The sequence below is a fragment of the Pristiophorus japonicus genome, chromosome 18, assembly GCF_044704955.1.
Source record: "Pristiophorus japonicus isolate sPriJap1 chromosome 18, sPriJap1.hap1, whole genome shotgun sequence".
Classification (NCBI taxonomy): Eukaryota; Metazoa; Chordata; class Chondrichthyes; family Pristiophoridae; genus Pristiophorus; species Pristiophorus japonicus.
In genome coordinates, this window is record NC_091994.1 from 100,588,571 (window position 1) to 100,610,405 (window position 21,835).

At 46.4% G+C, this 21,835-nt stretch overlaps 1 protein-coding gene across 1 annotated transcript in view; it reads right to left on the reverse strand.

Annotated features, from left to right (window-relative positions):
• Window positions 1–2,599: 2,599 nt before the first annotated feature.
• prdm16 (PR domain containing 16) overlaps window positions 2,600–21,835 on the reverse strand; it is a 912,386-nt gene continuing 893,150 nt past the window's right edge. Inside the window, exons 16-18 of the mRNA XM_070860995.1 lie at window positions 16,271–16,513; window positions 9,740–9,920; window positions 2,600–2,677 (exon numbers count right to left, since the gene is read on the reverse strand). Of these exons, the coding sequence (XP_070717096.1) occupies window positions 2,600–2,677; window positions 9,740–9,920; window positions 16,271–16,513 (502 nt within the window). The remainder of the gene's footprint in view (window positions 2,678–9,739; window positions 9,921–16,270; window positions 16,514–21,835) is intronic.

The window sequence follows — 21,835 nt, forward strand, 5'->3', positions numbered from 1 at the left end:
CAGCATTTAGTGCTGTTACAGCAGACAAGTGGGAGAACCGTGCGGAAATTCACCCCCTATACACTTAACGGATCTCAGTTAGAACAGTGTGGGAGGCGGGGGGTTACTAAAATTGGCATCAGTATTCCTGGGCTAGGGAGGAGGGAAAACGGCCAAGATTCCCGCTTTTGATCATCACCCAATGATCCTCGCTGGAAAGTGCGTGTGTGGACGTGTATAGGACGGGATCAGAGCAAGCTACGATCCTCTCCCTGCCGTCATTCACCATCTAGGCTTGCACATGAAGAAAGGCCGCTTGGCAGAGATAGCAATGGATAAACGGCGCCCATGGAACCGTAGCCCGGCGAGAGTCAGTGCCCTCAGGATCGTTGTGTCTGAGACTTGGGCGAAAGTTATCTTTACACAGCTGGGGTTTGAAATAAATGAAGAACGTGGGTCCCAGCATCACTCTGAAGTTGAACAGAGTGACCCTGCTATTTTGTTCCATGTACCTTAAGTGCTGACAAGGACACTTCTACCATCACTTTAACTGATTCTAGTCAGTGGCGTAGTTACAATTCAATACTTGTCTGTTCTCACCAAATAATTGAACAGCCGTATAAGGCAGTCCTCCTATTCTTCTCAATGGCCCTCAGGGAAGGGGTCGCATATTTCACAGCCACAGGAAAGTGAAAATTGAATATACTTAAGCAGTTGTAACTAACACACTTGCACTGTAACAAGGGAAAGGTTGTAGGGTGAGACTGTAGGAGTAAAATTGCCTCCTTGCATGTGGAACTGTGCAAGTGTCTTTCAATCAGGTTTTTTCCAATAAGAGAGAAAAATGGACTTTCAATAAAAGTGATCAGATTTCTACCTCACCTCGAGCTGGGAGTGCATAATATGAGGGTTCGCTCACCCCTCACTCGAGGCCGTGCCCAGCTCTCGCACAAGGGTGTGCCCAGCTCTCGCACGAGGGCACCTTCAAGCAGCTTGGAAAGCAATCAAAAAGCAGGATTGTCCCCGGAAGGCAGGCTGCACCATCCGGTTGGCCCATTGCGCATTGTTACTCGGTCACGAAGGAAAGGCAGAGTGTGCGTGAGACCGTGTCAGGAAGAGGGAAGCACGGCGACAAGAAGAAAATAAATGATACGAAGTGTCACTCTCACAAAGTGCTGGAATTTCTCTATTAACCAGCTGTTCCAAAGAGAAAAAAATATATACTTTTTTTCCAACAATTTAAAAAAAAAACATTTACACTGCTGGCTTGCTTCATTACAGAGTCAAAGAAAAACCAAGGGGCATGCTAACAACCGTGCAAAGTAATAACTGCATGGAACCTGTGTCGTTGATTATCCGGTTCCACAGTCGCTGTGAGGAATCAGAGAAATTACTCAGCACCAAATAGAGTCACTCCAAGGGACAAAAGAAATTGCTGGCTTTTACACAAGTATTTACAGGAGCTTTTTCAAAGCAAAGGTTTCTTTATTCTTTTAATTTTTCTTTATAATTATTTACCACGGAAATCGCAACTGCCGAGGCCTATTCTCCTCTTGCTCTTCTCATTCGTTTCATTGTAAAGAATCAAATCTAACAACAGGATCTCTTTTTAAATAAAATACTGAGTTCAAAAAAAATCTCCCCCCCCCACCCCCCCGCCTCCTCTCAAAGGTTTGGCACTTCCACAATGCATGCCACGCAAAAACGTTAACGCTAAAAAAAAAGAGAAAAAAATTCACATTTTTTTGGACTACTTTTTTTTGTTTGAAGTGGGGCGTCTGCGAGGAAATCGTCTAAGGAATAAATAGCGAGGACATAAACACTAATGGTCAGGAAGAAATTCAATAAATCCTACGACTAAATAAAACAAAAAGAAAACAAATTTGATTGTCTGGGAATCGGCAACTAGAAGGACAACCTTTGTTATTTGGCACAAGCGACTCTCCCTATTCGACAGTTATTGTACAACATCATTACACAACTTTTGGTCCTTCTCTAGATAATTATATTAACATTTTAAATCACTCTCATGACAGCTAAGAGTACAAGACACAATACTGTTTCTTATAGAAGAGATATAATGCCTAGGAGAGAGATATCTTGGATGGGGTGGGGAGGGAGAGTGAGAGAATGCAGGCTATTATATACAGGTTTATTATTGCAGAATTGCCTCCCCTGCTTATTTCTACAAATAATTTAAAGTTATAATTAATAGAATGATGTAAAGTAAGACAGGGATATAGATGAACAAGCAGGCTACCTTTTTCAAGGGACGTACATCCTTCTTCCTGTAGCTTGACTGGCCCCACAGTATTAAAAAAAAAAATTCCTTTTTTTAAGCTGCAGCCCCCAACTATATATTTGTGCAAAAAAAATTATATAACAGGAATAAATATCTTGTGGAATTTAAGGTCGGCAACATAATTCAGTTGCGACCGCAGGAATGAAAGTGTTGTAAGGCCTCCTTAGCTCGGCAGACAGGGGGGGCTGGGGATACCTGAGCTTTCAGCAGCTGTGCCCCTGGTACCAGCCACCCCCACTCCCCCCCTCCCGCCCTTCCCAAATACATCAGGCCCACATCTCACTTTGCTGGCTCTCTCTCTCTCGCTCTCTCTCTCTCTCATACGTGGTTGATTGGGTGAAAGATGCCCGACTCTGGTGCTGTTCCTGCTATGTTCAGCCAAGCATCCAGCGAGTTCTGGGACGATGGATGGAGGGAAGCGTTCTCAGAGAATGAAAGCATCATGGCATAAGTCTGCAATGTTCGGTTTGGGGGAGGGTGGGATGGAGAAGAAAAAAAGAAAAAAATGACGTTAATACTCATCTTCTAAATGACGACATTTAATACAAATAATTTTAAACTCAGAGAGCCGGGGGGTACAGGCATGATGGGCCGAATGCCCTCCTTCTGTACTGTATTATTTTATGATTCTATGAATTTCTGACAGAAGATCCGTGCAAACCCCAGAGAAAGGGCGGAAATGCCAAGTTACCGCGGGCACTTGTGAGAACCCCTCCAGCAACTGAACCCCAACGCTCCTCGTGCCTCCTTCACTCCATCATGAACTAAAACACTGGGTGTCACCCCGAGTTCAGAGGACAATGACAGTGCTATTACATTAAGGCGATACGTGGCTGACAATTTGAAGGCTTCCTCTGTTTTATCCACCGCTCGTCCCAATTATCTTTGCTCCTCTCTGCCGGCTCTTGATGGGGTACAATTCTGTGGACACAGGCTGCCCTTCAGTACCTTGCACACGTGATTATTCTTCATGAGTGAGACTAGATTGTGAGCATTGGTGTGGTGGGGGTGGGGGGGATTGGAAATCACAGCTGACCCCAATCCTGTCCATCACCATCTTTAGAGCAGCAGATTCCTGCATGGGGGCAAGTCAGGGCCAGGGACCACAGCCGATTTTGCCCCTCCACAGCCAAATTCAGCCAATTGTAGTCCTTCCCCTACTACCATGACTGAGGTCAATTAATTCAGTACAGAGCAGGGTTGAAACATTGGATCTTCCTGCTCAGTATAGCTCAGTATCACACCGGGTGGTGCAGCCATTCACGTAGCCTTTCAACTGAAGATTGCAGACTTGAATAGCATCACTTGGACTCATGTCCACATGGAAATGAGGAGGGAGAGAAGTGCTGATCTCCCTCACTTCTCAAATGTTTGAATACTCTTCAAATGGTTGGATGGTCCTTCCAAAAATGGGGATGGTCAACTGAACCTTGGCCAGTGGCTTTCTATAGCCAGCAAACCAGATCCCACCTTAACCAACACATAGCAGTTGCGAATAGCAGCACTCAATACCCTGTACCACAAATATTTGCCCCAAACACACTTCCCAGATGGAGCAACACTGGGAATAAACCAACAAAAAGATCGTTTCATAAAGCACAACTTATTTAAAAAAAGCAAAGAGTCGCACACAGACATTCTCAGTCACAGTAAGATCAGGAGCTGTATTAGTGAAACAGTTAGTAAGAGGCAGGCAAATGTTGAGCCATGCCCTATCTCATCTGTTATACAAAGATGTTATGGCCTATCCCTGCATCCCTGACAGTGGCAAGGAACCTCAAGCACCGTCGGCGTGTACCCCGCGATGCTCCAACACGCACGGGCGATGGCTGAGGCTCTTTACGCCAGCACGTGTTCAGAAGATGACCTTCCTCGAATGTATTGCTATAAGAAGACAAGCTCGCATTCTTTTTCTTAAGTTTCAGTTAAAAGGTTTTACCATTTAAAGATATTTAAGTCCAGGAAACTAGTGGGCCAAAATATCATTACAAACAATTATGTAAACAATTATTTAATTCACTTTCGGGTGGAGTCCAAGGTTAAGCAAAGTCACCTGAAGTACATTAAACATTTTTAATGTCTGCCCATGTAGACAGCATCTTTTTTCAACAGATATTCTAAGTATAAGAGCAAAATTGCAATAGTTCAAAATATAACCTGTAGCAAGTGCTCTCCATCAGTGAAAGGACCATCACAGTGTACATCGTACTTCTCCGTCAGTGTACATCGTACTGCTACTGCTCCGTCACGGTGTACATCGTAAAGCTCCGTCACAGTGTACATCATACTGCTCTGTCACGGTGTACATCGTACTGCTCTGTCACGGTGTATATCGTACTGCTCCGTCACAGTGTACATCGTACTGCTCCGTCAGTGTACATCGTACTGCTCTGTCACGGTGTACATCGTACTTCTCCGTCAGTGTACATCATACTGCTACTGCTCCGTCACAGTGTAGATCGTACTGCTCCGTCAGTGTACATCGTACTGCTCCGTCACGGTGTACATCGTACTGCTCCGTCACGGTGTACATCGTACTGCTCCGTCAGTGTACATCGTACTGCTCTGTCACGGTGTACATCGTACTGCTCCGTCAGTGTACATCGTACTGCTACTGCTCCGTCAGTGTACATCGTACGAGCAGTACGGTGTACATCGTACTGCTCCGTCACGGTGTATATCGTAATGCTCTGTCACAGTGTACATCGTACTGCTCCGTCACAGTGTACATTGTACTGCTCTGTCACAGTAAACATCATACTGCTCCGTCAGTGTACATCGTACTGCTCTCTCACGGTGTACATCATACTGCTCCATCAGTGTACATCGTACTGCTACTGCTCCGTCAGTGTACATCGTACTGCTCCGTCATGGTGTACATCGTACTGCTCCGTCACGGTGTACATCGTAATGCTCTGTCACAGTGTACATCGTACTGCTCCGTCACAGTGTACATTGTACTGCTCTGTCACAGTAAACATCGTACTGCTCCGTCACAGTGTACATCGTAATGCTCCGTCACAGTGTACATCGTAATGCTCCGTCACGGTGTACATCGTACTGCTCCGTCACGGTGTACATCGTACTGCTCCGTCACGGTGTACATCATACTGCTCCGTCATGGTGTACATCGTTCTGCTCCGTCACAGTGTACATTGTACTGCTCCGTCACAGTGTACATCATACTGCTCCGTCACGGTGTACATCGTAATGCTCCGTCACGGTGTACATCGTAATGCTCCGTCACAGTGTAGATCGTACTGCTCCGACAGTGTACATCGTACTGCTCCGTCACAGTGTACATCGTACTGCTCCGTCACGGTGTACATCGTAATGCTCTGTCACAGTGTACATCGTACTGCTCCGTCACAGTGTACATCGTACTGCTCCATCACAGTGTACATCGTACTGCTCCGTCACAGTGTACATCGTACTTCTCCATCACAGTGTACATCGTAATGCTCTGTCAGTGTACATCGTAGTGCTCCGTCACAGTGTACATCGTACTGCTCCGTCAGTGAGCATCGTAGTGCTCCGTCACAGTTTACATCATACTGCTCCGTCACGGTGTACATCGTAATGCTCCATCACAGTGTACATCGTAATGCTCCATCACAGTGTACATCGTAATGCTCCGTCACAGTGTACATCGTACTGCTCCGTCAGTGTACATTGTACTGCTCCGTCACAGTGTACATCATACTTCTCCATCAGTGTACATCGTACTGCTACTGCTCCATCAGTGTACATCGTACTGCTCCGTCATGGTGTACATCGTACTGCTCCGTCACGGTGTACATCGTAATGCTCTGTCACAGTGTACATCGTACTGCTCCATCACAGTGTACATTGTACTGCTCTGTCACAGTAAACATCGTACTGCTCCGTCACAGTGTACATCGCAATGCTCCGTCACAGTGTACATCGTAATGCTCCGTCACGGTGTACATCGTACTGCTCCGTCACGGTGTACATCGTACTGCTCCGTCACGGTGTACATCATACTGCTCCGTCACGGTGTACATCGTTCTGCTCCGTCACAGTGTACATCGTACTGCTCCGTCACAGTGTACATCATACTGCTCCGTCACGGTGTACATCGTAATGCTCCGTCACGGTGTACATCGTAATGCTCCGTCACAGTGTACATCGTACTGCTCCGACAGTGTACATCGTACTGCTCCGTCACAGTGTACATCGTACTGCTCCGTCACGGTGTACATCGTAATGCTCTGTCACAGTGTACATCGTACTGCTCCGTCACAGTGTACATCGTAATGCTCCGTCACAGTGTACATTGTAATGCTCTGTCACATTGTACATCGTACTGCTCCGTCACAGTGTACATCGTAATGCTCCGTCACAGTGTACATCGTACTGCTCCGTCACAGTGTACATCGTAATGCTCCGTCACGGTGTACATCGTAATGCTCTGTCACGGTGTACATTGTATTGCTCCGTCACAGTGTACATCGTACTGCTCCGTCACAGTGTACATCGTACTTCTCCATCACAGTGTACATCGTAATGCTCTGTCAGTGTACATCGTAGTGCTCCGTCACAGTGTACATCGTACTGCTCCGTCAGTGAGCATCGTACTGCTCCGTCACAGTGTACATCATACTGCTCCGTCACGGTGTACATCGTAATGCTCCATCACAGTGTACATCGTAATGCTCCGTCACAGTGTACATCGTACTGCTCCGTCAGTGTACATTGTACTGCTCCGTCACAGTGTACATCGTACTGCTCCGTCACAGTGTACATCGTAATGCTCTGTCACCGTGTACATCGTACTGCTCCGTCACAGTGTACATCGTAATGCTCCGTCACGGTGTACATCTTAATGCTCTGTCACAGTGTACATCGTAATGCTCTGTCACAGTGTACATCGTACTGCTCCGTCACAGTGTACATCCTAATGCTCCGTCACGGTGTACATCGTAATGCTCTGTCACAGTGTACATCGTACTGCTCCGTCACAGTGTACATCGTACTGCTCTGTCACAGTGTACATCGTAATGCTCTGTCAGTGTACATCGTACTGCTCCATCAGTGAACATCGTACTGCTCCGTCACAGTGTACATCGTACTGCTCTGTCACAGTGTACATCGTACTGCTCTGTCAGTGTACATCGTACTGCTCTGTCACAGTGTACATCGTACTGCTCCATCACAGTGTACATCGTACTGCTCCGTCAGTGTACATCGTACTGCTCCGTCACGGTGTACATCGTACTGCTCCGTCACGGTGTACATCGTACTGCTCCGTCAGTGTACATCGTACTGCTCTGTCACGGTGTACATCGTACTGCTCCGTCAGTGTACATCGTACTGCTACTGCTCCGTCAGTGTACATCGTACTGCTCCATCATGGTGTACATCGTACTGCTCCGTCACGGTGTACATCGTAATGCTCTGTCACAGTGTACGTCGTACTGCTCCGTCACAGTGTACATTGTACTGCTCTGTCACAGTAAAAATCGTACTGCTCCGTCAGTGTACATCGTACTGCTCTCTCATGGTGTACATCGTACTGCTCCATCAGTGTACATCGTACTGCTACTGCTCCGTCAGTGTACATCGTACTGCTCCGTCATGGTGTACATCGTACTGCTCCATCACGGTGTACATCGTAATGCTCTGTCACAGTGTACATCGTACTGCTCCGTCACAGTGTACATCGTACTGCTCTGTCACAGTGTACATCGTACTGCTCCGTCACAGTGTACATCGTAATGCTCCGTCACGGTGTACATCGTACTGCTCCGTCACAGTGTACATCGTACTGCTCCGTCACAGTGTACATCGTACTGCTCCGTCACGGTGTACATCGTACTGCTCCGTCACGGTGTACATCGTAATGCTCTGTCAGTGTACATCGTAGTGCTCCATCACAGTGTACATCGTACTGCTCCGTCAGTGAACATCGTACTGCTCCATCACAGTGTACATCATACTGCTCCGTCACGGTGTACATCGTAATGCTCCATCACAGTGTACATCGTAATGCTCCGTCACAGTGTACATCGTAATGCTCCGTCACAGTGTACATCGTACTGCTCCGTCAGTGTACATTGTACTGCTCCGTCACAGTGTACATTGTACTGCTCCGTCACAGTGTACATCGTAATGCTCTGTCACAGTGTACATCGTACTGCTCCGTCACAGTGTACATCGTAATGCTCCGTCACGGTGTACATTGTAATGCTCTGTCACAGTGTACATCGTACTGCTCCGTCACGGTGTACATCGTACTGCTCTGTCACAGTGTACATCGTAATGCTCTGTCACGGTGTACATTGTAATGCTCTGTCACAGTGTACATCGTACTGCTCCGTCACGGTGTACATCGTACTGCTCTGTCACAGTGTACATCGTAATGCTCTGTCAGTGTACATCTTACTGCTCCGTCACAGTGTACATCGTACTGCTCTGTCACAGTGTACATCGTAATGCTCCGTCACGGTGTACATCTTAATGCTCTGTCACAGTGTACATTGTACTGCTCCGTCACAGTGTACATCGTAATGCTCTGTCACAGTGTACATCATACTGCTCCGTCACAGTGTACATCGTAATGCTCCGTCACGGTGTACATCGTAATGCTCTGTCACAGTGTACATCGTACTGCTCCGTCACGGTGTACATCGTACTGCTCTGTCACAGTGTACATCGTAATGCTGTGTCAGTGTACATCGTACTGCTCCGTCAGTGAACATTGTACTGCTCCGTCACAGTGTACATCGTACTGCTCTGTCACAGTGTACATCGTACTGCTCCGTCAGTGTACATCGTACTGCTCTGTCACAGTGTACATCGTACTGCTCCGTCACAGTGTACATCTTACTGCTCCGTCACGGTGTACATCGTATTGCTCTGTCAGTGTACATCGTACTGCTCCGTCACAGTGTACATTGTACTGCTCTGTCAGTGAACATCATACTGCTAGTTCAACAGTTCTCTATTAAACCTGAAATTGCCAGTTCATTTTTTTATTACAGCACCTTGTACTCCAGGGGATGTCAAGACAAAAATGCAAAGCTCTGCTGTAGGCATTTTCACCTCAGAGTGACACAGACCTTGGAGTCGGGAAATGCTGAGCTGGTATCGCTCTGTAATCTGTATCGGATCAGCCGTCTGTTATACACTTCTCCCGATTTCATTGCCATTGAAGACGTTGGAGAGGTGTATGTGGGTGGGAATCAATATCGCCTGTTTTACACTAACACCAAAGCCAAAATGACCCCCAGTGATTCAAGAGTCTAACTTTGATGTTGGCTGCAGGATCTGAAGTTATGTTCATGAAACCAAACTTTTAACCAGCACTGATTTACTTCAAAGTCGGGGAAACTCTCTTCTCACTGTGCGTGTGTGCGCCCCTACTGTTAAGACTGGGCATGTGGAATAAACATAGTCAACAATGTCACTCATCACTTCTGCGGTAGAGTACCATACCTGAGTTTTAGCCTGCCTGTACAGTGTCTCTTTTATTGCTTCGGAGTCTAAGGTGGGATTAAAGACTGCGGCCTCTTTCACCTCGTACTGCTCCTCTGCTGCCTTACGTAGGTCCAGCCCCTTGGTGAAATTCGCTATCTGGTCCAAGGCCAGCAACCCAGCTTCATCCTCAGCAATACACCTGTGCCAATGATCAGGGGGAGGGGGGAAGGTGACCCCATGTTAGCCCATCTGACCTTACACAACTCAGCCAATCAGAGTCAGCACTGCTGGCTCAATTTTTGCATGCACATGCAAGAGTTGCACAGCACAAACCACATAACACGGCACAGTGACGACAGAAGGGGTGGGGTGTGAGTGGTGTTAGCCAAGTATGATGGGATGGGGGTGTTTGTAGCGTGATGACACATACAGGTGAACAAAACACCGAAGGGAGGGTCTTTACTGCTGCTGGTTCATTTTAAACAGTTCAGAGTTCATGTTGCCATAACCCCACGGATATTATACAAATCTATGACTCAGTATGCAGCATGGCTTTTACAGAATTTCTATCACTTCTTTAGTTAGTCGCTATTTCACAATCTGTAAGGTGTGTGAGCAATCATTCTTTTTCTTTTTGAGATGTGGGTGACGCTGGCAAAGTCATTTGTTGCCCTGAGAAGGCAGTGGTGGACCTTCTCCTGGTGCTCCTATGATGGTGTTCCTGTCTGTTGCCAATTCTCACGAAGGCTGTGCTTCAGCTGGCCTACAGAAGACTTTCAACAACATGGGCTGGCTTACAGAACCTTCCAATTTCACGAGCACTAAGGGGCAAGGAATGATGAAAAAATGGGGAAAAGGACTGGGGAGTTTGAATGATAAATCACTGAACTTTGACCCAGAAGGTCAAGACTGCAAATTCCACCTTCAGCTACCATTTGAACGCATCTGTAAAATGAAAGTAAATGAGAAATAATTTGGTTAAGTAGGCTTTTATAGAATTGGGCTTCTCTATACTGGGAATGACTCAGTCCATTGGGTTTCTGCTCAATTGGACTAGTTGTACTGTGATCAGCTGCTCATGTAGTTTGAGTAACTGAAAGTTAACTGGCCTTTTATATACTGGAGTAACTGGACCCATTGGCTTTTTATATAATGGGAGTGACAGCGATTTGATTGGGTAGCTATGTGATGAGTGTCTTAACATAAGAACATAAGAAATAGGAACAGGAATAGGCCATACAGCCCCTCAAGCCTGCTCCGCCATTCAATAAGATCATGGCTGATCTGATCATGGACTCAGCTCCACTTCCCCGCCCGCTCCCCATAACCCCTTATCCCCTTATCGTTTAAGAAACTGTCTATTTCTGTCTTAAATTTATTCAATGTCCCAGCTTCCACAGCTCTCTGAGGCAGTGAATTCCACAGATTTACAACCCTCCGAGAAGAAATTTCTCATCTCTGTTTTAAATGGGTGGCCCCTTATTCTAAGATCGTGCCCTCTAGTTCTAGTCTCCCCCATCAGTGGAAACATGGAAACATAGAAACATAGAAAATAGGTGCAGGAGTAGGCCATTCGGCCCTACGAGCCTGCACCATCATTCAATAAGATCATGGCAGATCATTTCCTCAGTACCCCTTTCTTGCTTTCTCTCCATACCCCTTGATCTCTTTAGCCGTAAGGGCCATATCTAACTCCCTCTTGAATATATCCAATGAACTGGCATCAACAACTCTCTGCGGCAGGGAATTCCACAGGTTAACAACTCTCTGAGTGAAGAAGTTTCTCCTCATCTCAGTCCAAAATGGCCTACCCCTTATCCTAAGACTATGTCCCCTGGTTCTGGACTTCCCCAACATCGGGAACATTCTTCCCGCATCTAACCTGTCCAGTCCTGTCAGAACCTTATACGTTTCTATGAGATCCCCTCTCATCCTTCTAAACTCTAGTGAATACAGGCCCAGTTGATCCCGTCTCTCCTCATATGTCAGTCCAGCCATCCCTGGAATCAGAATGGTGAACCTGTGCTGCACTCCCTCAATAGCAAGAACATCCTTCCTCAGATTAGGAGACCAAAATTGAACACAATATTCCAGGTGAGGCCTCACCAAGACCCTGTACAACTGCAGTAAGACTTCCCTGCTCCTATATTCAAATCCCCTAGCTATGAAGGCCAACATACCATTTGCCTTCTTCACCACCTGCTGTACCTGCATGCCAACTTTCAATGACTGATGAACCATGACACCCAGGTCTCGTTGCACCTCCCCTTTTCCTAATCTGCCACCATTCAGATAATATTCTGCCTTTGTGTTTTTGCCCCCAAAATGGATAAGCTCACATTTATCCACATTGTACTGCATCTGCCATGCATTTGCCCACTCACCTAACCTGTCCAAGTCACCCTGCAGCCTCTTAGCGTCCTCCTCACAGCTCACGCCGCCACCCAGTTTAGTGTCATCTGCAAACGTGGAGATATTACACTCAATTCCTTCATCTAAATCGTTAATGTATATTGTAAAGAGCTGGGGTCCCAGCACTGAGCCCTGCGGCACTCCACTAGTCACTGCCTGCCATTCTGAAAAGGACCCGTTTGTCCCGACTCTGTTTCCTGTCTGCCAACCAGTTCTCTATCCATGTAAGTACATTACCCCCAATACCATCTGCTTTGATTTTGCACACCAATCTCTTGTGCAGAGCCTTGTCAAAAGCCTTTTGAAAGTCCAAATACACCACATTCACTGGTTCTCCCTTGTCCACTCTGCGAGTTACATCCTCAAAAAATTACATAAGATTCGTCAAGCATGATTTCTCTTTCATAAATCCATGCTGACTTGGACCAATCCTGTCACTGCTTTCCAAATGCACTGCTATTTCATCCTTAATGATTGATTCCAACATTTTCCCCACTACTGATGTCAGGCTAACCGGTCTATAATTACCCGTTTTCGCTCTCCCTCCCTTTTTAAAAAGTGGTGTTACATTAGCTACCCTCCAGTCCATAGGAACTGATCCAGAGTCGATAGACTGTTGGAAAATGATCACCAATGCATCCACTATTTCTCAGGCCACTTCCTTAAGTACTCTGGGATGCAGACTATCAGGCCCCGGGGATTTATCGGCCTTCAATCCCATCAATTTCCCTAACACAATTTCCCGCTTTATAAGGATATCCTTCAGTTCCCCCTTCTCACTAGACCCACTGTCCCCTAGTACATTCGGAAGGTTATTTGTGTCTTCCTTTGTGAAGACAGAACTGAAGTATTTGTTCAATTGGTCTGACATTTCTTTGTTCCCTATTATAAATTCACCTGAATCCAACTGCAACGGACCTACGTTTGTCTTCACTAATCTTTTTCTCTTCACATATTTATAGAAGCTTTTGCAGTCAATTTTTATGTTTCCTGCAAGCTTCCTCTCGTACTCGATTTTCCCCCTCTTAATTAAACCCTTAGTCCTCCTCTGTTGAATTCTAAATTTCTCTCAGTTCTCAGGTTTGTTGCTTTTTCTAGTCAATTTATATGCCTCTTCCTAGGTTTTAACACTATCCTTAATTTCCCTTGTTAGCCATGGTTGAGCCACCTTCCCCATTTTGTTTTTACTCCAGACAGGGATGTACAATTGCTGAAGTTCATCCATGTGATCTTTAAATGTTTGCCATTGCTTATCCACCGTCAACCTTTTAAGTATCCTTTGCCAGACTATTCTAGCCAATTCACGCCTCATACCATCGTAGTTACCTTTCCTTAAGTTCAGGACCCTCGTTTCCGAATTAACTGTGTCACTCTCCATCTTAATAAAGAATTCGACCATATTATGGTCACTCTTCCCCAAGGGGCCTCGCACAACAAGATTGCTAATTAGTCCTTTCTCATTACACATCACCCAGTCTAGGATGGCCAGCTCTCTAGTTGGTTCCTTGACATATTGGTCTCGAAAACCATCCTAATACACTCCAGGAAATCCTCCTCCACTGCATGGCTACCAGTTTGGTTAGCCCAATCAATATGTAGATTAAAGTCGCCCATGATAACTGCTGTACCTTTATTGCACACATCCCTTATTTCTTGTTTGATGCTGTCCCCAACCTCACAACTACTGTTTGGTGCTCTGTACACAACTCCCACTCACGTTTTCTGCCCTTTGGTATTCCGCAGCTCCACCCATACCGATTCCACATCATCCAGGCTAATGTCCCTCCTTACTATTGCATTAATTTCCTCTTTAACCAGCAGCACCACCCTGCCTCCTTTTCCTCTCTGTCTATCCTTCTTTAATGTTGAATACCCCTGAATGTTGAGTTCCCATCCTCTCTGCATCCACCTTGTCAAGCCCCCTCATAATCTTATACGTTTATACGTTTTGATAAGATCACCTCTCATTCTTCTGAATTCCAATGATTAGCGGCCCAACCTACTCAACCTTTCCTCATAAGTCAACCCTCTCATCCCCGGAATCAACCTAGTGAACCTTCTCTGAATTGCCTCCAAAGCAAGTATATCCTTTCATAAATATGGAAACCAAAACTGCACGCAGTATTCCAGGTGTGGCCTCATATAGCTGTAGCAAGACTTCCCTGTTTTTATACTCCATCCCCTTTGCAATAAAGGCCAAGATACCATTGGCCTTCCTAATCACTTGCTGTACCTGCATACTATTCTTTTGTGTTTCATGCACAAGTACCCCCAGGTCCCGCTATACTGCATCACTTTGCAATCTTTCTCCATTTAAATAATAACTTGCTCTTTGATTTTTTTCTGCCAAAGTGCATGACCTCACACTTTCCGACATTATACTCCATCTGCCAAATTTTTGCCCACTCACTTAGCTTATCTATGTCCTTTTGCAGATTTTTTGTGTCCTCACACATTGCTTTTCCTCCCATCTTTATATCGTCAGCAAACTTGACTACGTTACACTCAGTCCCTTCTTCCAAGTCGTTCATATAGATTGTAAATAGTTGGGGTCCCAGCACTGATCCCTGCGGCACCCCACTAGTTACTGGTTGGCAACCAGAGAATGAACCATTTATCCCGACTCTCTGTTCTCTGTTAGTTAGCCAATCCTCTATCCCTGCTAATATATTACCCCCAACCCCGTGAACTTTTATCTTGTGCAGTAACCTTTTCGGTGGCACCTTATTGAATGCCTTCTGGAAGTCCAAATACACCACATCCACTGGTTCCCCTTTATCCACCCTGTTCTTTACATCCTCAAAAAATTCCAGCAAATTTGTCAAACATGACTTCCCCTTCATAAATCTTGTGAGGGCTTGAGCTCATTGGGATTCGGTATTTGGGACTGAGATAGGCTGTAAAATGTACGTTAGGCTGGATCTTTCCCTCCAATCTCTGATAATGCTATTACAGTGAATGACAGCTCACATGCTGAACAGTGGCTGTGTGATTCAGATGGAACATGGCAATATGCCAAAAACAAGGTTTATATCTCTTCTACAGCAAGAAAGCAGATCAAAGCTGTTTGCTTAAATTGGATTTCGAGTAGACAATTATCTGAATGAAATGCTGCAGAATTCAAAGCCTAGTTTCAGCAAAATTGAGAACAAATTGCAGAGGCAATTGTGATTGCTTCAGTCTCCCATCACCCCCAGAGTACAGAATCCCCTGATGGCACTCTTGGTACTTAATCTTTAAGACAAAGTTGTGACAGGCCAATTTAAATCTGTAGGCTTGATGACATAAAATGGAGTCCACAGAGTATACAAACAGTCTGTAGATTCCAATTTAACTATATATAAATGTCACCATTTTTGATGTGCTTGGCATGAAATCTCCTGCAATAACTTCTAATGCACAGAATACCTCAGTTTGAGAGAATGGTGGCAGTCTTTGTATGTGTGTGTATGCTGAGGGAAATTTAAGGTAAGGTTACATCAGTGCTGGGGAATAGTACACACTTACCACTTTTGTCATCCTGTGTCAGCATCAATTGCTCCCAAGTCAGGAACAGCACAGGCCAAAAGCAGAGCGAAGTTCCTCTACTCTACGCCCCCAAAATCCGTCCCAATTTGAAAGGCCCAGGGCAGAAAAAGGGAGGATTTGGATTTGGCTGGATTTAGATTTTGTACGTGGTACCACTCCGACCCTGACTTGGTCACAAGTGCTCTTCACTTCACCACATGGTTGACGTGTTTACTGCTGGTGTTGTTGTGTTTGGCAGCATGTGCCTCACCATGGGCATCTAACGTACGAGAAATATAGTTCGGGCAAGTGTTCACTGGAGGGAGATTCCAATGACTTGAAGGCCTTTATGTCCTGTCGAATAGTGTATTACCTCAACAAGCTGCGTCGGTGCCATTTCATGAGGTTTACAATACAAATGGTACAATGAAACTGGCCAGTGTAATTTAACTATCAGGCAGTTTGCTTCTTAAGAAAACAGAACCAGCATAGTATGAGACCACCCATCATCTTGTGGATCTTCTCAATCTACACCTGTTAAACCAACCGTTCTGGGGGGTGGGCAGCATGCTTTCGGTATGAGGATATGAAGGAGAATATGTGAAGAAGGCATGTATGGATTTCACAAACCTGTGGGCCTGCTCATAGCCCAAGGTGAGCGAGGCAGGGCGCTCCTCTTCATTTTCTCTGAATGGGGCTCTGGCATCAATCTTCGGCGAAACTGGGTCATCCTGGGATTTTTCCGTCATGCTCTCGTCCTCCTCTTCGTCTTCTTCCTCAAGCTCCTCCTCTTCGTCCTCATCGTCCGCCTCTTCTGCTTTCTGATTGGTCAGTGGGTGTTCTGGCTGCTGGTTGCCACTTTGCGCCTCGAGCCTGAAGCAGGGAGACAGCAACAATGCGGTTAGCAGATTGGACGCTTGTAGCAAATGGAGTTATCCCTCTTCCATCATTTACATTCTGATCAGTGTATAACAGCCTGTCACTACACTGTGGCGAAACCTGGGAAAGTCAACAAAATCTGTTCCTTTATGGTTCAGGGACAGAATTGGGTCATTTAATAGGTTAACATACCAGTCTTTCACCTCTGAAATCGAATGCAGCCTAGACTGATAGGGTGAAGATTGTCTCCCTCTGGTGGCTGCAAAGGTCCTAACTCGGGGGCAAAAGGCAATACTCAGACGGCAGCCGCTGGTAATGGTTCTGCTGTTGCCATTTACAGCTCCTCTAGACACTTTACTTGTCTCATTACCATCTCCTTTTGCCTTACGCCACCATCCCTTTTATCATTTAATCACTCCTGCATTCCACCCTATCACTGAGCTTCCCTTTTGTTCTTTCCTCCCTTCCCCCCTCTCCCTGCCTCTGGACTTGGTTAAAAAATGGTACATTGCGAATCTGTTCCAGTTCTGACGAAGTGTCATCGATCTGAAACATTAACTCTGTTTCTCTCTCCACAGATGCTGCCTGACCTGTTGAGTGCTTCCAGTATTTCTCTTTCTATTTCAGATTTCCAGCATTTGCAGTATTCTACTTTTGTACAATACAATACTTGTTTGGCACTAAATTGCCTGTGTCCGTTCGAGTGGCCACCAGGGTGGTTAGTGTGGAAAATGGATGTACTGGTGTGGTAAGCGGTACTCCTTTGACATTGGGTCTAAGGCACAGTGTTGAGGCAGACGAGAGGGCTTTGTTCTCCTGCTTGCTGTGCTATACTTGACAGGGGAGTACTTGATGCTGACACTCGCTCCCTGAAATAGGAAAATATTTTATTCCCCAACACGAACTTCCCTCTTCCTGGCAAGCACAAAATTCACCAAAAATAAACAAAGAAAAGAAGCACAGCACTGCAGGACCTCCTGACCCAAGGGTTCACGAGGCTAAATGGCAGCCACTTCCTTTTGTCCCCAGTTTTCCTGCTCCTACCTTTAAGGTGCTGCCTCACATTGGACACCAGAAGCCCTCTAGTACCTAACCCAAGTGGCCACCTTCTTATATAAGCCTGGATACTGAGCGTTAGTAGACTTTTCAACCATGGGGTGGCATCACCACCAAATTCGATCTAATCTGCAACTGATGTCCACATGAGCACACTTTTCACCGAAGGTTATTGGATTTGCCATCTTCCTAGCCCAGGGAATACTGAGGCCAATTGGTGTGCTCCCAGTTCAACACTGATTGGGACTCACGCCTGTGTTTTCCCCAGTCTGTGTATCTTGTACCGCACTAGGCAAAGCATTTACCCACTGAACCATGCTATCTGTCCACCACCAACAAAGCACAAGTCAGGAGTGAGATGGAATACTCTCCACTTGTCTGGATGAGTGCAGCTGCAATAACATTCAAGAAGCTCGACACCATCCAGGACAAAGCAGCCCGCTTGATCGGCACCCCATCCACCAGCTTAAACATTCACCACCCCTCACCACTGGTTCACCGTGGCTGCAGTGTGTACTATCTACAGAACACACCGCAGCAACTCCCAAACCCACCACCTCCACTACCTACAAGGACAAGGGCAGCAGTTGTACAGGAACATCATCACCTCCAGGTTCACTTACAAGTCACACACCATCCCGACTTGGACACGTATCACTGTTCCTTCACTGGGTCAAAATCCTGGAACTTCCTACCTATCAGCATTGTGGGAGTACCTTCACCACACGGACTGCATAGAGTCAAAAAAAGAGACATCACCATCTTCTCATGGGCAACTAGAAAGGGCAATAAATGCTGACCTTGCCAGTGATGCACATACCTCGGGGATGAATGAATAAAACAAATCCAGTCCACAGCCAGACTGATTGATTGAACTATCATTGGGTTAGAGAGAGAGAGAACAGTAAACAGGCGGAATAGTCTGATGATTAAACTATCGTTGGGATAGAGAGAGGGAGCACACAGGCAGAAACAGTATTTCATGCTGATTTGGGCTTTTTACACGGGCCAGCTTTTCACTCGCCTACTTCATTGGGATGTGGTCAGATCCCTTTCTAACCCTGCTGAATATACAAAAAAATACAGTCAAACCGCAAATAACTTGCGCTTGGAGGGCTAACTGGTATCTTTCACTTGAGTGATGTTTTAAACGATTGTGTCCCCAGTTTAAGGAGCAAGGTTGCATCCCAGATGCTAGAGCAGCAAGATTATGTACAGAGAGAAAAAAAGTATATTTTAGTTAGAAGTGACAGCAGCTTAATACATACTCCAGATGAGCGGTTAGACAAGGCAGGAGTTTCTTTATTTGGACTGTATCAACTGGCAAAAGCCACTCAAACATTTTGACTCATTGCTCTTTCCCATTACTCCCCCAAATCCCTGCAGAGTTCAGGGATTTATGAGTAGGCCTTTATTCACAGTTGGCGCTCCTATACGTAGTTTAAAATGCCTCGACCAGCAATAGCACAAGCTTTCTCCGCAAGGGCTCTCGAGGGTGGCGGACAACCACCTAATCCGATATGGGCATAAGCCTTCCAACTTCGCTGGTGTCCTTTCCTCTGTAGCCAACACCCAAGAGCTAAAGTACTTTCTGGGGCCATGTTTTGAGTTGTCCAACGTACATTGACAGGACAAAGCAACAAGGGACGGTTAAGATTTACAATGGATTCCAATTACTCCTCAAAGAAAAATTAAAATTCTACATCTGTACAAGTAATTGAGACAAGTCGTAAGCTTGCCAACACCTTACCCAACCTCCCCATCTGGAGCAGACCACAGCAGTACAGTTAGCGTGAGCCAGAGAGAAGTTGTAATTGGCAATGTAAGGCTCCAGCTGAAGTGTCATAAAGCACTAGCTCTAGAACAACGCCTGCAGGGTAGAAATTCATCTGTGCCCAGTTTTGGAGCACCAATGCACCGAACATGCAGGACACCCAAACCGGACAACCTGAAATTGGGCCTCGGTCCTCATCTAAATAACCTGGGCAAGCTATCGTACCTTCACAAGCAACTCGCCTTCCTGCAGGATTGAATTTTAGGCCTCAGGTCAGTGCTCTGGGGGGGGGGGGGGGGGGGGGGGGGGGCGGCTGTCCGTAGCGGCCCTTAGGTATGCTGTGCAGTCAGGAGGGGCAACATCTGGTCCTTGTGCCTCCACATCAACATTTTTAAAACATTTTATATACATTTTTGGTGGTAGCCGCTCACTCAGCCACATCCATGGCAGCAAAACCTGAGCTGAGCCTGAGCTATCGGATCAGACATCTTTCAGCCGTCCTTGGGGTGCAGAATGTTGGTCCCCAAAATTGGCCCTCATTATGCTTGTTTTAAGTCTGTAGTTTCTAGGCCTGCATTTCTCAAAGTGGACAGCGCTCCATGAAAACAGCAGCATGTCTGCTTGATCGGTCTAGGCTAATTAAATTGACATGGCCTCACACCTCATGAAAACTCTTTCCAGTTTTTGTGTGGCACGATTTGTAATTTTACTTAAAAGTGCTGGGAGCAGGAATGTGCCAGTTTCTGAGTGGATCTGAGCCACAGCAAGTTGTCCTGTGATGTATGGGGAAGCAGGTTTTGAGTGTCTGAAATTTTCTTTGTTTCTGCTCCAATATGATATTCAAGACCTGCATCCTGGATGGGAATTGAATACAGGAGGAAATGGAATCTTGTTACGAATTACGAGCTGCATACAGTAGTATCTCACCACGAACAAAGCACCATTGACACCTCTGGTGTTAGCCATGGCTCAGTCAGTAGTGCTCTCCCCCCTGAGTCAGAAGGTTGTGGGTTCAAGTTCCACTCCAAAGATTTACATTAGGCCCCAAATTTCCCCAGCCGCTTAGAGCGGCGTAGTTAGATGTGGTGTGCCGACTTCGTGGGGGGGAAAACTCGCTGAAAACTTACCGGGATAATTTGGCCGTTCCTGGATCGCTGTGGGCCCGTGGCGTGGAGCTGAGAAACCTGCGGGGGGTGACGCTTGGGCCGCGTTTGTTCAGCGTAGCTGGCAGGGAGGCGGGGCTTGGGCCCGACATGTCCTCGAGTGCCGGCAGGGGGACGCATGACCGTTTGTGCGTTAAAACATGTGCGCATGCGCAATGGGGCAGGAACCTTGGCAATCGGCCATGTAAAAGGAGAGTGTCCTCAGTGCCTCAGCAGCATTGGCAGTGGGCCATGTTAGAAGATAAGGTGAGAATTGTGATTTTTTGAGTGGCTGAGGGAGTGGAAAGGAGTGCTGCATAGATGCATGAAAGGTGAGAACTGTGTGTTTTCAAGATCACTTGAGTGTAAATCCAATACACCAATGACGCAAGAGCGTGCAACAAGGATGAGGAGCTTCTTGCATGAGGAGATGGAGAAACTAGTCACTGTCATTGAGGATAGATGGCAGGAGCTGGATATCAGTAAGAGTGGTCCCACAAAAATTCCACCCAAAGAAATGAGGAGACGCTGGAACCTAGTTGCAGAAGATTTCTCCGCAGGGGTGAATACCGCAAGAACTGGAAGCCAGTGTAAAAAGAAATGGCAGGAAGTTGGTCAAGTAGTGAGTGTAAGTATTATCTTGAGTTTTAAGTGGAATTATAATTGTTACTGTGATCATCTGTATATGTCCCATCCATCAGAAGCTCACCATGTGGCAAAAATTCTATTTTCATCTTTGCAGAAGCAATTGGCCCACAACAAAAGGGAGAGAACTAGAACAGGAGGAGGGCCGCCAAACCTGCACCAACTATCACCCCTGGAACAGAGGGTCGCTGCCTTGCTGAGTCGCACCGACAGAAAAAGAATCAGCTCTGCACAAGCTGGCCCCACACGCGAGGGTGAGGGTCAATCATGAAAATGCATCGTCGCCCTTCAAATCAACCTGTTGACTGGCCTGCTACGCATGAGACTACTCATTCCACCCATCCTGCCCCCTCCTGTGCTGCTAACCATTTGACCGATCTGTTGTATTTTGCAGAACAAGATGATAATCCTGAATACCCTGAAGATCAACAAGAAGATCCAGATGTGTCCGCTCCAGACCAAGGTGGGTGGGGGGAGGAGGGGTCCATAGATCTCTGCGTTCACGGGAGAATGCTGATCGTGATATGGATCAGTCCATGGTACAGGGCATCATTTTGCCAGACACCTCCATGAGCTCTGCTACGACATTCCTTGGTTTCACACCTTCCGAGGTTGCGGGTCCCAGTGGCAGTGGTGGAATGCAGGTTGGAACACCCAGGGCCCCACCATCCCAGCCTGCGCCTCGCACTGGAAGGGTGC